This window comes from Puntigrus tetrazona, chromosome 23, assembly GCF_018831695.1.
Source record: "Puntigrus tetrazona isolate hp1 chromosome 23, ASM1883169v1, whole genome shotgun sequence".
Taxonomy (NCBI): domain Eukaryota; kingdom Metazoa; phylum Chordata; class Actinopteri; order Cypriniformes; family Cyprinidae; genus Puntigrus; species Puntigrus tetrazona.
This window is the reverse complement of record NC_056721.1, coordinates 16,023,523-16,038,569: the sequence shown is the minus strand read 5'-3', so window position 1 is coordinate 16,038,569 and position 15,047 is coordinate 16,023,523. Positions and strand designations below refer to the sequence as shown.

The window sequence follows — 15,047 nt, the reverse complement described above, 5'->3', positions numbered from 1 at the left end:
CTTTAGCAAATCCAGAACCAAAATGGGTTTAAATGACTCACGAATGACACACTGCTTGGAAAAACAGTTGTAAACAAGTTTATTGTTCCTTTCTCAGCATTACGAAGGGAATGAGAAGAAATGATTACATCCCATTTGCTTACTTTGCATTAAAAAGGAAGCAACTGGAGTTTTTCAAACAATTAAAACGTCAGTAATTTCTTTTTAAAAATATATGTAATGCTCGTCGTATTTTCTTTGTTCCCTGAAAGAAGTCAAACAGACATCCATATATGATCCTGTAATTCATGAATCCAGTTTTTTTTAAGATGAAAAATTGCATTTTGTGAGAATAGAAAAAACACTTAAAGGGATAGTCATCCAAAAATGAAAATTAGGTCATTACTTAACCTATACGATAATATTTTGAAAGATATCTGTTGTCAGTTGGTTTCAATGTGGTTTAAGAACGTCTTCAACATTCTTCAAAATTCTCCTAAATGTTCACGAAATATCCTACTTTGTGTTCCACAAAAGAAACAAAGTCATACAGGTTTGGAACAACGTGAAGGTAAGTAAATGACAATTTTCTTTTTTTTTTGTTTTCTAGATTCACATTCATTGTTGGACAGCTACAAAACTGTAAACGATGCTCAAAGAAAAAGAAAATCTGTTTTATACAAGTATCATGTTGAAATATGGTTAAGAAGGAACCTGAAGGATAGCGATGTTGTAATGATGGATTTGTGGCACACTGTCCTCTACTGGCCACTGCTTGAAGAACATTAGTTTAAAAATTACGCAAAAGCAAAGTCATAAATAACTGAATCATAAAAAAAAGAACAAATAACAGTTATCAGCAAATTTGTACACCTTAATACTGCACCATATAAAACAAGTGATTATCGAATCAAAAAGTCCACATTTATGAAATCACAGCAAGTTAGTGTCCGTGAAACAAGAAATGCTCCTGTGTGCTCATTGTCCCTCTGCATAGCTCAATCCAAAACATATCTAACCGAACTTTGACCTTATTGCCCAATCCCGGTGTTCTTAATTGGGTAAACACCCTCCTTTGGTCGTTAGCACAAGCTTCTCGAAGAATATCATGTTAGATTGTGTCGACATTTCATAGTACAATATTGCACGTTAAAGATTCACATATTAAATATAACAAAAAAGGGAACAAAATCCCTGAACATTCACAGCTGTCTCGTCTTGGCCTAAAGCTTGAAATCACTGTCAGCCACCATTGTTATGCATACGTTTTAAAACCTAACCTATACAAAAAGTGTATTTTACAAACTAGAACCCCATTTGTTTTCTCACAGTGAACATCCTCTCCAAGATCGCCGTCACTGGTTACCCTTTGATCCCTTTTCTCAAGGACTTTCACTTCATTTAGAAGCAGACAAATCCCATCAGACTGGACTTCCAATGCCAGTGCAATAAGGACCCCCAGAACAGAATTCACTGGATGACACTAAAAATAGTGATATACAAGGGGAAAACGCTGGGGCCCACCAGGACAGAACTCAACACTGTCATTCCACCACCAGGAAAAGGAAACGCGGTCATGGCTGTGATGTCATCCTCTGAAATAGCTCTCCTGTCTGGACGCACGTCAAAGTCCTCTGCAGCCATTGTTCATTTTTCATATGGCATTTGTTCAAGGCGTCCAGTGATCTGACATCCCTTTATTAAAGGCAGTAAAACGTGTAAATATTACTGAAGTAAAATACGCATTAAACCGCAGTTGCAGAATCCCACTTAGAAGGTCCCATCGTTCAACATCGTTTAGGCAACCTTTGTAAACATCCTTGGTGACTATTGTTCACTTAAAATGGACTCAGAATAGCTCTGGTCCAACAGGAGCAAGCCATAGATTGGGATCCAGAACCTTCTCCAGAAGGTAAAAGGCTTCAGTAGCCAATGATATATCAAAAAGCTTAATCGCTCTTCAATGAATCTTTGAGAGCCCATTGGCTAGGAGTAGTTTGAGCGGTATAGTTGATCGAGACACAGTCAGGGGCAGTCTGTGGAGACCTGGAGAAAAGAAAAAAAAAAAAAAAAAAGAAACAACATGATCTAACAACCAAGAAAAGGTCATTTTGGCAGGCGATGTTTGAGTTGAAAGCAAACTAATCAATCAAAGAACAAAAGCCAGTTAAGGGAGTAAAGAAAAAGAGATGCTATCTGAAGATGGTCAATGTGCGCGAGCGTGTGTGTGTGTTCACATTCAGCAGTTTTGTTTGTATTGGGTGGAGGGCGATGGGCGTGTGTCTTCCAGAAGGCGTTTGACGCCCTGAGGTCCCCAAGGAACCCTTCTTCCCTTCTGTCCCCTCTCACTTTCCTGAGAGAATTGTGTTTTTTTCTATCTGAGGAAAGAGACCTACCCATAGAGAAACATGGCCTGTGCGGGGAACACCTAACTACAAACACTGGCAAATGGCAGAGTAGCACACCCCTTGTCCTTTCTAGATACAATGCGTACATGCACAGATCTTTCTCCTCACACGTTTTTCTTGAGATAAACATTAGAATTAACCGTTACGAAAGGAATGTTCTGGGTTCAATACAAGTTAAAGGGGTATATAGAAGGCATTCGTGTAATGGAAAAAATAAAGTATATTCACAATTTTTGTGTTTTTTAAGGAATATTTTTAAATACACACATGCATGAGCAATGCTATTAATGGATCAAATAAATAAATAAATAGCAACTAACCAAAGGCACGGATGAGCTCTCTTTGTAAAGCCCATGTGACTGTGTTGATGAGGCAGGCGGATGTGAGTCCAGCAAAAAGCATGTTGTACAGGAAAACAATGTTGAAACTGCCAAGCCAGTTGTACCGTCCAAAGTCTCCAAGCAGATCAAACCTTGTGATTCCTACATGTAATTAAATGGGAAAAGAGGAATATAAAGAGCTTATAAGGTTAAACATTTTCCTAATTGTAATGCAGAATGGAAACATATTGCTGAAATATTGATGCTTAGTGCCCTCTTGTGGATAGACAAAACTGAACTAGTGATTCATAAAGATTGAAAAATGGCCTTAAAAGTTATAGGATAAAATTACAGCCAAAAGCATGGCAAAATGTGTTTTAAAATGTTTGATGTATGCTTATTTTTTTGATCCTTTACCATTGTTTGCAATTCTGAATACATTGCTTTCATTTTTACATTTTGCGCAATACATTTTTACTTGAGGTTCTATATTTATTTCACACTTGTTTTATCCATTACTGCAAAACTTTTGGTGAGAATTTAATCCCATACCGAAGTACCAATTTTAGTTTTATGTTTAAATAACACATTTTTTACTGAAATCAGTTTAGAAAAAAAACATTTCAAACTATGCCACTATTAAACACAAAAGAAATGACAGAATAAAAACCTATTAAATAATGGTCAGCTGTCTTAAAATACTTACCCAATGTGCGGGAGAAAACAGGCAAGGCTGAACTGAGTATTAAAAGAGAAACACAGTTCCCTATTATCTGTGGAGAGACACAAACAATGACTTAAATTGAATTTATAAAGAGCCATAGCGTCTGAATGTGTGATATCCAGCATCGTTCCCACAGCTGTTTCATGATTATGAGGGATCTCAGTACCTGTGTGAGGGTTGTGTCCTGTGCACGTGGCAATAAACCGGTGAAAAGTGGAGAGCTGTAGAATCCAACGACAGAGGAGACCATGAGATACAAGATGATGACCACCTGCACTGCAGCTCCCAGAGAACCGAACATTGAGAATGAGGCAAGGCCCAAGTGAGGGTCCTGCAACAGAGAAAACCAACCACTGTCAGAATATGATAATGAATTATTAATGCAATACTCTTTGGACTATGAGGATGAGTAAATTAAATTATAATAATGTTCCTTTATTCCATGAATTACATTCATAGGTTCATCTAACCACAAATATTAATGCCCCATTTCATGCATCTCACCTCCATTCCTCTAGGCATAGCAGACTCATCAAAGAGCAGCTCGAGCACATGGAAACACACCATCAGCACAGACACCGCCTGAGAAAGACCATCAATTTAGTTTTAGCACAAGGGTATAATTGTAGAGAGTATAAGTAATCCGTTTTCCACAAGGTTTACTCTTACAGTTAAAGCTAAAAGCAGCAGCATGGCCACTGGGTATCCCAGGTTGCGTTGCCATGGAGATGCTCTTTTCCGCAACTCTATAATGGAAGAAACAAGGATGAAGCAAAAGCAATTCATGACGGTTAAGTGTTGTTTCAACACTTTGAGAGGCATGTTTGTACCTAAAGCAATGCGTCTGGATTGTACACTCAAAAGTTCATTGTTGATGGCTTCCATGTTTGCACTGATCCAACAGGAAGTGTTACCTGAAACATTTGACAGAAAGAGTATAAGAGGTTAGGGAAAAAAATGTTTTGAAAATGTAAAACCTTTATCAGTAAAGCTTTTTGGACATTAAAAAGAAAATGAGAGAAAGAGAGAGAAATGTTTAGAAGGTGGGGGTCACTTCCTTCGTATCAAGTATGTATTTCTCACATCCTGACACTCACTTTTCAACTTCCTGGACAGAGAGGCCTCTTCAAATGCTGTGCAGTTCATCGTTTCTTCTAGGTTCTCCAACAGCTAAAAAAAAAAAAAGAAAAGAAAAGAAGAATACTTCTAAATCCTCCTTAAATTTTTTAACATTCAGAGTAATTATCAACATAGAGTCAACATTAAGATTCAGTTTGAAAGATATTAGTGTTTTATTCTACAAGAATGCAGCCTTTGTGAGCATAAGTGACTTTCTTTTTTTTTTTTAACATACCGCCCCTTGTGTAAATATATATCACAATCAAAAGAAATTTTAAGAGACATTATCCACCTACCCGAGGTTTAACCAATAAGCTCCCAGTGACGCTAAACATACGTGAAAGCCCAAAGGGTGTGCACACTGTTACAAGACAAAAAAAAAACATTCAACAAATCTATATATTGAAAGTATCTATATATTGAAAGTCAAATGCAATACAGTGGCAAACTAAACTGTAACAGTAAAGATTTAAAACAAACAAACTAAACAGAAGCCACCAACAACATATAATATACACACACAAACACACTTACACAAAAGCAGCAGAACTCCAAAGAGTGAGATTCCAGAATAAAGACGGGGCAGGTAATATTCCCACAGGTCTTAAAAAAAAAAAACACAAGAGAAAAAAGCAGAACATTACTAAAACTATTTATCCATCTTGTACCAATTCAATTAAAAGGACATTTGGGAGTCGAGCTGGCATTATCACCTATCCTCTATTTTACTGAACAAGTGCTACTCTAATGCTCCACAGCCTCACCATAAAGACTCTCACGGGCAGTGTTGTGATGGATGAGGGCTGATGCCACCCAAACGATGCCCAAAACCAGCAGACTAAGCAGCAGCAACATTACAGCAGTCTCATAGACCCGCGCCATAATGCCCTTTCAGACGGAAAAAAAAACACATATCAACATCAGACACAGAACAGGAGTTCAAATGTTCAGTATTTGCGTTTACGGTTTACACGAATTAATTTTTTTTTACCTTTCTGGACCCAGCAAATCCTTCTGATTCAGTAAAGAAATAGGCAAATGGCATGAGAAACACCAATGAAAGGTTTGAGAATAAGAAGACTAGGTTCCACAAGCCTGAAACAGATACAGAGAGACAATGAGAAATGTAAAATTATTACTTGTGTGATAATACACAAATGTACATTTTGGTTACACTACGGTTCATAATTTGGGATCAGTAAGATTTGATTCAGCAATTACATTGATCTAAAGAGACAGTAAAGATTTCAAAGAAATGCTCTTTACAAATACAAGTTTGTAAAATGTATCAGTTTCCACAAAAAATTTAATCAGCACAACTTTTTTCAACATCAGTAATAACACAAAAAATGTTCTTAAGCACTGAATTGGCATATTAGATTTCTGAAGAATCATGGAGAAAAGGCTGCTGAATTTCAGCTCTGCCATCAGGAAAATATTAGTTTTATTTTTGATAAAATTTTGCAAGCATAAAAAACAAAACAAAAAAGGGTAACACTATTTTACGGTTACACCTATTAGGTGCTTATTAGCATGCATATTACTAGAATAATAGTAATTTATTGGTGCTAATTAGGCACAAATTACTGCCTTATTTCACATGACCTTAGTAAAACAAATACATTTAACTAACCACCAGGGGGCAACCACGTGCCATATTAACTTCAACTAGCTCTTCATCTAAAGTGCCATTAAAGGAATAATTCATCCACAAATATGAATTCTGGCATCATTTATTCACCCTTGAGTAGTTTTAAATCTAGTCTCTTAAAACCAGTCTGTTTTGCGTTATCACTGACTTCCATAGTATATTTTCTATGGAAGTCAATGGTGACCCAAAACAGCGTGGCTAGAAACGTATTAAATTGACAGAATTTAAAAATTTTGGGTGAACTATTCCTTTAATCTTTTTGTATCGTTTTAGTTGGTTTGAGATTTCCTGGCTAATTCTGTTGTGATCACATACAACCCTTGCAGCTTATGAGATCTGGTGTTACACGTGCACTGCAAAACACTAGAAAAGGCATTTCACCATATGCCCACAAACTTAATATCAAAGTGCAAATAAAAAAAATCTGGATTTTAAACTACAGTGGCATTAGAATTACAGCCCGAACATATTATACTCTTGGCAGACTCGCGCATGCCCAACACGTGATAACCCAATACTAAGACCTTGTGGGAATAAAAACAATAACATTTCAGTCCAGATTGGGCAACAAAATACTACTTAAAAAGTTGTGAGTAACTTAAAATGGCAAATGTATTTATTGTCTTTGAAAACCAGTCTTATAGTCACATAATCCACATGTGCAAAGCCAGCTAATTAGTTATTCATGCATGTGTGTGTGTGTGTGTGTGTGTGTGTGTGTGTGTGTGTGTGTGTGTATTTACCACGGATGAGTGAGCCATTAAGCCACTGCATGTAGTAGCTGTGTGGGAATGTGAGTAGAACTTCATTGGACAGGATGGAGATGGGCAGGAGCAGCACTGCACATACGGCCACTGAGAGTGTAAATGTACACAGCCACAGCCTGCAGAGTGAGAAAAACAGTCAAAGAGGGGCGAGGACGTGTTTTTCAGGGCTTTACTTTGACATAGTGCCAGCTGTGAAGGGAGGTGGTTGTTAAACGCCACGCTGGAGACCAAAGGGCATACTGTCCCCTTACAACCATTCAGGGCAAACTAATAAAAATTAAAATAACGGCCTATTTTCTTAAAAGCTGTGCAAATAGCTGTAAAATGCAGAATTCTACTGCCATAATGTGACATAATTTCTGAACGAAACAAGAATCAGCCACTTAAGTAGGGTGGGTGCTTATTTCATGCGTTTGGAATTTATTGGATGGGGAAAAAAGTGGGATGTTAAACACTCGAATGAAGCCAGACTGAATTTCAGCGTGTTTGCCTAAATAGATATTTGGCTATTATAGACAAAATCGGTTGTTTATACGACATAAATTAAGAAATCAAGCAGGAAAAAAAAGAACTTACGCAATTTTGTTAACAGTGGCATCCTCAATGTCATCTGCGGGCACAAAAAGAAAAAGGAAAGTTTGTCACCATAAATTTAACCTACTGCAGACATACTAATGTCTAGACTCACCGTTCAGCCTTGAAACTAAATTGAACAAAACAACAAGCGCCCACAATGACCCAGATTTATCATGAAGCTATTCCGTGAAGTAAACAAAACTCTTAAACCCTTATTCGCAAAAAAAAAAAAAAAAAAAAAAAAACATTGGGAAGTCTTTGTTGTTAGATTTTATATTATTGCTTGTGCAGGAAAACAATATCCGTTTCAAGAGGAATTTGCCTTATTAACAAATGGATTAAGAACATGAGGCATGGAGAATAAAAAATAAACCTCAAACATTCACAAGTGAGAAGAGCAAAACATGCCCAGTGTGACACAGCTGCAGGGTAGATATGTGTGACATTTCCTGGGAGGGCTCCAAACCTAATTCAAAACAGGTTTTCTGCACATATTTCTCAAACCCACCGATATGCAACTGAAGAAACACCTTCAGCCTCCCACGATCGGTGCGCATTCAGAATATAAATGGACTTTTGGATTTAAATTCTGTTTGTGTACTCGGATTTGAATATGTATAATAATGGCGATGGCTTAGCTTGCAGTTCAGTACACAATGTTCTTTAAGTGCGTCTAACAGGATGTTTTCGCATGTTTTAAATTGGTGATATTGCAAGCACGTGCTAGCTGGACGTATTTGAATGTTGTGATGACACTGGAGCAGCTGTGCTTACAGGACCCAGGTTAAGTCTAAACTGATGTCCCAGAGCTTTCCTGTCAGCTTTCTGCTGACCTATACGATCATAAAAAGCAAAAAAAAGAGAAAAGATGAGACTCCTGCATTCTGTCCTGCTTTACGTAGCTGTTTAGGACAAGAATGCGTCCTGTGTAGACAGATCCTAACAATCCTTCAACAGTCTAAACAAGCCTGATGTGTTTTGCAGAAGTCAGACACTAGAAAAAACAACCCTCGGATTTTCCACTGAATGTAGGTATAGCAGAGAAGAGAGTTCAATTATGGGGTGTACACCAAAACATGAGGTAGTGTTCTCTTATGAAACCTCAGGCAGTGCTCGGGCAGGGGGCCTATGTTTATCTCACGGGAACATTCCTCATCCCCACTGCTGCCCTCCCTCAATGTTACATAACCGCTGTTGACAGCAATCAGAAGCTTTGACTCTTCTATTCTGGAGATCATTTCATATATTTAACCAATAACACCGAATACTTCACTATCTGAGCCTGACTGGGTAACAAACAAAGCGTTTTTTGGAAAGTGCAGGAGCATGACCGTGTCAGGTTGTGCTGACCAACAAATGGAGAGCAGCTGTAGCAAATCACAGGTGTGATGAAGCCAAACAAGCGCAGAGGGTCCGGGGGTCACGTAAAAACTTACCGGTGACAAACTCAGCATTCTTCTTGAAGTGCGTGAGAATGAAGTGAGACAATATGTACAGGCAAATGAAAAGTAGCACGCAAATCTAAAACAGAAAAAAAAGAAGAATATTAGAGCAAAATGACATTTAGATTATTTTTACAGACAATAAAGTAATACACTGCAGCTTGTCAACAAACACAGATTAAGCTGATTTTAATATGCAATAACAATATAAATTTATGTATATAAATATTGTAGGATTTCATTCTCTCATAAAACTTTTCATGTCATGTTCCATGAAGAAATAACCTCAACGTTTCTTGGAAGATTGGGTTTAAATGGCACTTTGCAGAATATCAGAGATGACATACATTTTCATAGACATCTGCAGTATGAGTCACGCAGTTAAAATGAGCAGCACAATCGTCAACAGGCAGTGACAAGACGTGCTGTGCAAACACGCTGCTTAGATGTGATGCCAATTTAAGTTATCAAGTACACGTTAGACAGAGACCTGTTACGGAGCAGAGGTCATGAAACACACTCCAACACGGCTCTATTATCACTGATACACTCTGCTGTGTGCAGTCCAGATTGCCTTTACAGCTCTGTGACATAAGAGCTCCCAATCAAGGACATTTGGCTTTTAAATGATAACACACAGACTGGCGAAGGGGTGGGACGGGACCGGGCCGGTCAAAGATATTACAGAAATACATTTCATATTCCTGATAAAAGATAAAATGGATTTAATGTCCAGTCATTTGTGTGCCAGTAGAAAGTGAATCAGCAAGTGTGAATCAGAACGTACAGTGTCATTTTGGTGCCAGCTGTCCCTTTTCTTAGAAATATGAATTCCAAATGAATGAACACCCACAATGCAGACTTGAGAATGAAGGTAACGGCACCAGATGGAGGATGAAGATTACAGCTCAAATGCAAATGAAGAGTTAAACCAGTCACAACTGGGATTAGATAATAGATTAGACGCAGTAAAGATTTACAGGGAAATTAGACATTTACTGCTATATTAATAATATTTGTATAATTACAATTCTATAATTACTTGCATAATAATTGAGTAATATTAATAATGTATCAATTTATGTATAATATTTATTACTACTTGTATAAAGTATTGATGTATATTATGTAATGTATAATATTATTATTATTACATATTACAAATAATTACATTCCTAAATAATATCAGCCATAAGAAATTGTAGTGCATTTGAACAGAAGAAAATTAATTCAGTCGTTTATGCAAGTAAAACTGTAAAAATATAAGTAACATTTAATGAATTAATGAAGCATGAGCAGGATGGCTAAAGATATATGAGAGACTTTGGTTCAGTTACCTTGAATTCATGTCAATGCCTTATTTTACTTAATTAAAAAACAAAGCCACAATCTCGAAAATCAGATGAACACAATTCCTGTAACATGCTGGCATCAGACTTCTGTTGTTCAATCTCTCTTTTGGTGCTATTTTAACATCGAGGAAGGGCAATGCATGACTCCCCTCATCCTGAGAAAGCTGCAGTGGGATCTGTCCGCATGACAGTAACCGTCTAATTCTAAAATTAACTTTTATCCTGATTTCAGATACAAGACCCTCATAAGGTCTGAGAAATGAAAGAAGACATGATTATGTATTGAACTGCTGTGTGTGTGTTGTATGAGATATGAGATATAATAAGTGAACCAAAGAAACAAAATACAATTCCGAAGCACCATATGTCCAATAAAAGAGAGGAAGAAAGACAGCAAGAGGAAGAGAGATGAGGGAGGGGATGGGACAGGAAACTGGGATTTTGCCTTCAAAGTGCAACAGCAGTGAAAACAATAGATCTGTGGGACAGCATCACCGAAGCGCTGAAAGACGTTCACACACAGATTTGTAAGCTCAGCGTTTGAATAGTTAGTTTTCTTTTGACTATAACAGAAAATACCCAAACAAAAAAACAGCCAAGCTAATATAAAGCATGTGAAAACCGAAAACAAAAGACTGCTTGTAACACAAAACAGTTGGATATTACATGAGAATACATGTCTGGTCTTATTGTACTGCCAGTCAAAGAAATGTAGAAAAATAGAAAAAACCTCAGGGTTTTTTTTTTTTTTCTACACAACAAGAGTCAATGGGATCCAAAACAACACTGCACTCAACAGTCTCTCACTGATAGTCTGTCCTTTTGTAAAACTGAAATTCCACATTAGAAAGAAACGTCATAAAGGTGTGGAACAGCACTCTTTGACGACAGAAATTTCATTGTTTGCGCAGTATCCCTTTTAATCCCTTCTACAACCAAAAGGGCGGACAGGGACAATATTTACCAGTTTCTGTAGGTCAATAAACAGATAAGTAACAAAATCTTAAAATGTAACATAACTGGGCATTGGTGGGCAGGTTTCCAAACCTCTTCATCAATGAGTCAATGTTGTTATGACTAACTGTCTAACGTGAGTGTAATTTTTAGTATGAACCGGTAACCAGGTCATCTATAATGTATTTGCTGACCAATTTGGCAGGACTGGTTAAACAGCTGAGCTCAAGCATTCTGAATCTTAAGGCTTATTTATCAGCTCTGGGTAATTCTCTCTGCACAATGAGACTTGGAACTAAGCCCATGTTATTTACTCAAGTGAAACAGCCTATTTAACAAAACAGTCAGCTATAGAGTGACCGTGAACTGACACAATGAGTAAACAATGCTTGAGGTGTCCGGGGACAGACTAGCAAAAGGACAGACATATAACTAAAAAAACGAATGAAATGATTTGATTAGAAGTCCTACAGCCAGTACTAAAGGAATAGATTAGATCTCTGGGGAATATCAAATGCAAAAAAAAAAAACCTCAAAAAAGTTGATTTTCTGGAGGAACAAATAATAGTCATAAAAGAGATCCCTTCTTAGTAAACACTATTAAACATCTGTGGGTGTGAGTACAAACCCTCTATTGTTGAAGGCCAAGTAACATGTTCAGATATGCACCTTAATAAACTGTATTACATGCACGGCATTCCTTGCACATCTAAAGAGTGGGGACTGTGCCAAACCTGCTACTCCCTCTCAGACTGAAGATCATCCAAGAACAAAACTGATGTTGTGTTAGCTTTACAGGTGGAAATTCAATAGTTCTGAGTTCCACCCAAGGATCCATTTACAGAAAGGGGTTTTATCTGACACATCTGTGTACATTCTCGGTTGAACTGTTTATTCACACAAAATGCATTTAATTTAGGTGGCAACAACTAATCACAATTTTATCCACTGTTTGATGCTAGTGCAAATATTTTTAAATATCAAGAGGAAAAATAAACATAATAATTACCATGACTGGAATAAATTACACTTCACATAATTCGTTATTTTAAAATAAAAATACACATTTGTTTAAAATTGTAAACATATGACTACATTTTGCTTCATTTTCAATCAAATAAACTGCTGAGCATTTAAAAAAATATTAATAAGAGATAGAAATGTTCAAAAATACGTAAAAAATAAATAAACCCCAATTGTTTTGTAGCATGTATATTACAATCTAAAGTCTGAATCAAAACACACAGATTGATTTAAATCAGTGGTTCTTAATTGGTTTTACAGCAAAATTAGTCTTCAATTTGAGCATCATAAGGCGAGATTCACAATATGCAATAGTAATATAGTAAAAATAGCCAATTTATTAAGCACTATAAAGCATAGAAATACACGAATGAACAGTAACAGCTTCATTAATATATAAATAGCAGCATAAGTGATTAATCAGCAGTAAAGAATCACCAAGCCTAATATTTTGTGATTCATATTAGTCATATTACTGATTGACAGAGCCAGTCTGACTGTGCGCACATTCTATACAACGTGCGCATATTTCTACGTCAACAAAAAAAAGATATGTAAAGCATTTTCTCCACCCTCCCTAAAAGCTGATTTGACAATTTGTTACGCTAACTAAAAATAATTACATGATTATTTGCCTTATTATTATTCGCAATTTTAACTTCAAGCCGATTTTTCCCTGTAGTCCGTGATCACAGTCCGGTGATGCATTTTTAGGTCACGGCCCACCAGTTGAACACCACTGATTTAAATGATAAATCCCAGATGAGATAAGCATCAGCAAAAGGGATCAATAACCATGACAGCATGAGCTCTGTGGTGATGTCCACAGCCTGGGGCAGGACAATGGGTCTGATTTACATTATCTGTGAACCCATCTGTGCATTTCACTAAAAGAGGCATTTCTCATTTTCTAGGAGGATTACAGCTTTGCATCACACAGACAAAAACAGAACAGTAGAGTGTATAAATAGAGAGAATATGCACTTTAAATATATATATATGAAAACGCTGCTTGTGTAGAAAAACAAATAATGAAGTCAGCAATGTCTATGACTGCTTCACACAGATTAGGACTCATTTTCTGAAGTGGTGTATTAGAATCGTCATTTAATCTATAGTTTTACAAGGTCCTTTTTTGTAGCTAGCGAATTGCATAATCTACCAGATTAATGGTTTAAAAATAAAGCACCAAATGTATTGCTGCAAACTGCTGAGTGAGATACATTGTGAAGGAGTAAAGGTCAGCTCCAATTGTCTCGCTGTAAGGTTCTTGAGGTCTGAAGTCCAGTTATAGTTGTAATGAAAGACGCGAGGATGCCAAAAGCTCATCCGTTATGGGCTCTGGATCACAAAAAGCTGAACGGTCTCAAATTTTGCAATGAGCAGCTGTGCATCACCATGTAGTTACAATATAAAGTAAATGGATGCCTCGGGGTCTCTTTTGTGCAGAGAATACTCCATAACAAAATGTTTTGCAAATAATAAAGCAAGCACAGCGCAAACAGTCACAGTGAAATCTAAATTTTACGAGAACATAAAGTACCCTCCATTAATCATCTAATCAATCGATTGTTATTGAATTCCAATAGGACAAACACAAGGGCGCGTTCGGACAAGCGGTACTTCATAACACTGTGTAAACGAGAAATGTAAAGAGAGAAAAACTCACAATGGTTTCTCGGACTCGGTCGTGGAATAGTTGCTCTCTAACCGTCACGTCTTCTGTTTCCATGCTTTGAAACCATGTCTTGACGCGTTTCTGGTGTAAGTTGTGAACCATTTGAGTCTCCGAGAAGATAATAGCCTACGTGGAAACTTGTCTCAAGTTAAAGCGAACAAACGCTGTCCACCTCCAAACGCATCGCGGCTGCTTTGGCCGAAGCCACCGAACTAGTCCTGTCTTACTTCACCGAGGTGGATAATTGCTTCTGAAATGATTAATCCCCCGCAAACAGGGAATTTTTAAAACACCGTGAAAGTCTTCGAGCCAGCGTGCTCACAGATGCTCTACAAATGAAGCGTTCGGACGCTCTCAAACTCCATCTACTGGAGAGGGGCAGGACTTGTGGGAGGAGAAGGGGAGGGGTTAGGAGTAATGAAGCTTGCAGGCCCAAATAGACGATAATATAAAGTGTTTGAAATATTTTCTCATATCACATAATAATACTTTATTGTATACATAATAAACTTTATATTATAGTAATGGGACAAAACCTAGTTTCAAATCGAGGAGCAAATTCAAGAGACATTCTTAACTACTTTGATGGGGGTTTTTTATTTTAAATATTTGTGCACTTTAGACTTCAACAAATAAAACCTGAAACATAATTTTCAACTGTTCTTAGAGCTGAGTTATCAATAGCCTACTCTTTGCTCTTTTCACAATCAACTATGTGCATGTCTTTAAAACTAATTGTTAGAATGAGAATTATTATTTCAGAAACCTTGTGCAATATATAATTATATAACAAATGCTTCATATATAAAAAAAAGTTCTAAAATGAAATTCTCATTTTTATTGCAAATTTTTGTAATATTTTTGTGAAAACAGTGCATTTTATTTTAGGATTATTTAATGCATTATTATTTAATAGCATTTTTTAATAGATTTGTGTGTGTGTGTGTGTGTGTGTGTGTGTGTGTGTGTGTTTAGATCAATTTAATGCATCCTTGCTAAATAAAAAGCAATGATAAAAAAAAACATTAAGTGTGTTTAAGGTTGCTGTCTGAGG

General features: G+C 36.8%; 1 protein-coding gene across 2 annotated transcripts; it reads right to left on the bottom strand.

Moving 5' to 3' along the window:
* Nucleotides 1-55: 55 nt before the first annotated feature.
* On the bottom strand, nucleotides 56-14,347 carry lmbr1l (limb development membrane protein 1-like). 2 transcript variants are annotated; one of them, XM_043225199.1, is made up of 16 exons: nucleotides 13,985-14,347; nucleotides 8,981-9,065; nucleotides 7,545-7,578; nucleotides 6,945-7,084; nucleotides 5,542-5,645; nucleotides 5,315-5,438; nucleotides 5,085-5,153; nucleotides 4,847-4,911; nucleotides 4,529-4,601; nucleotides 4,262-4,345; nucleotides 4,101-4,177; nucleotides 3,936-4,013; nucleotides 3,598-3,762; nucleotides 3,414-3,480; nucleotides 2,708-2,869; nucleotides 56-2,025 (listed from the first exon to the last, which is right to left on the bottom strand). In XM_043225199.1, the coding sequence occupies exons 1-16, from the start codon at nucleotides 14,093-14,095 to the stop codon at nucleotides 1,940-1,942; spliced, it is 1,524 nt and encodes a 507-aa protein (XP_043081134.1). In that variant the 5' UTR covers nucleotides 14,096-14,347; the 3' UTR covers nucleotides 56-1,939. The 2 variants fall into 2 exon arrangements, with proteins under 2 accessions (XP_043081134.1, XP_043081135.1); XM_043225200.1 differs by lacking the exons at nucleotides 4,847-4,911; nucleotides 6,945-7,084; nucleotides 7,545-7,578; nucleotides 8,981-9,065; nucleotides 13,985-14,347 and having other exon boundaries at nucleotides 5,542-5,559.
* Nucleotides 14,348-15,047: the final 700 nt, after the last annotated feature.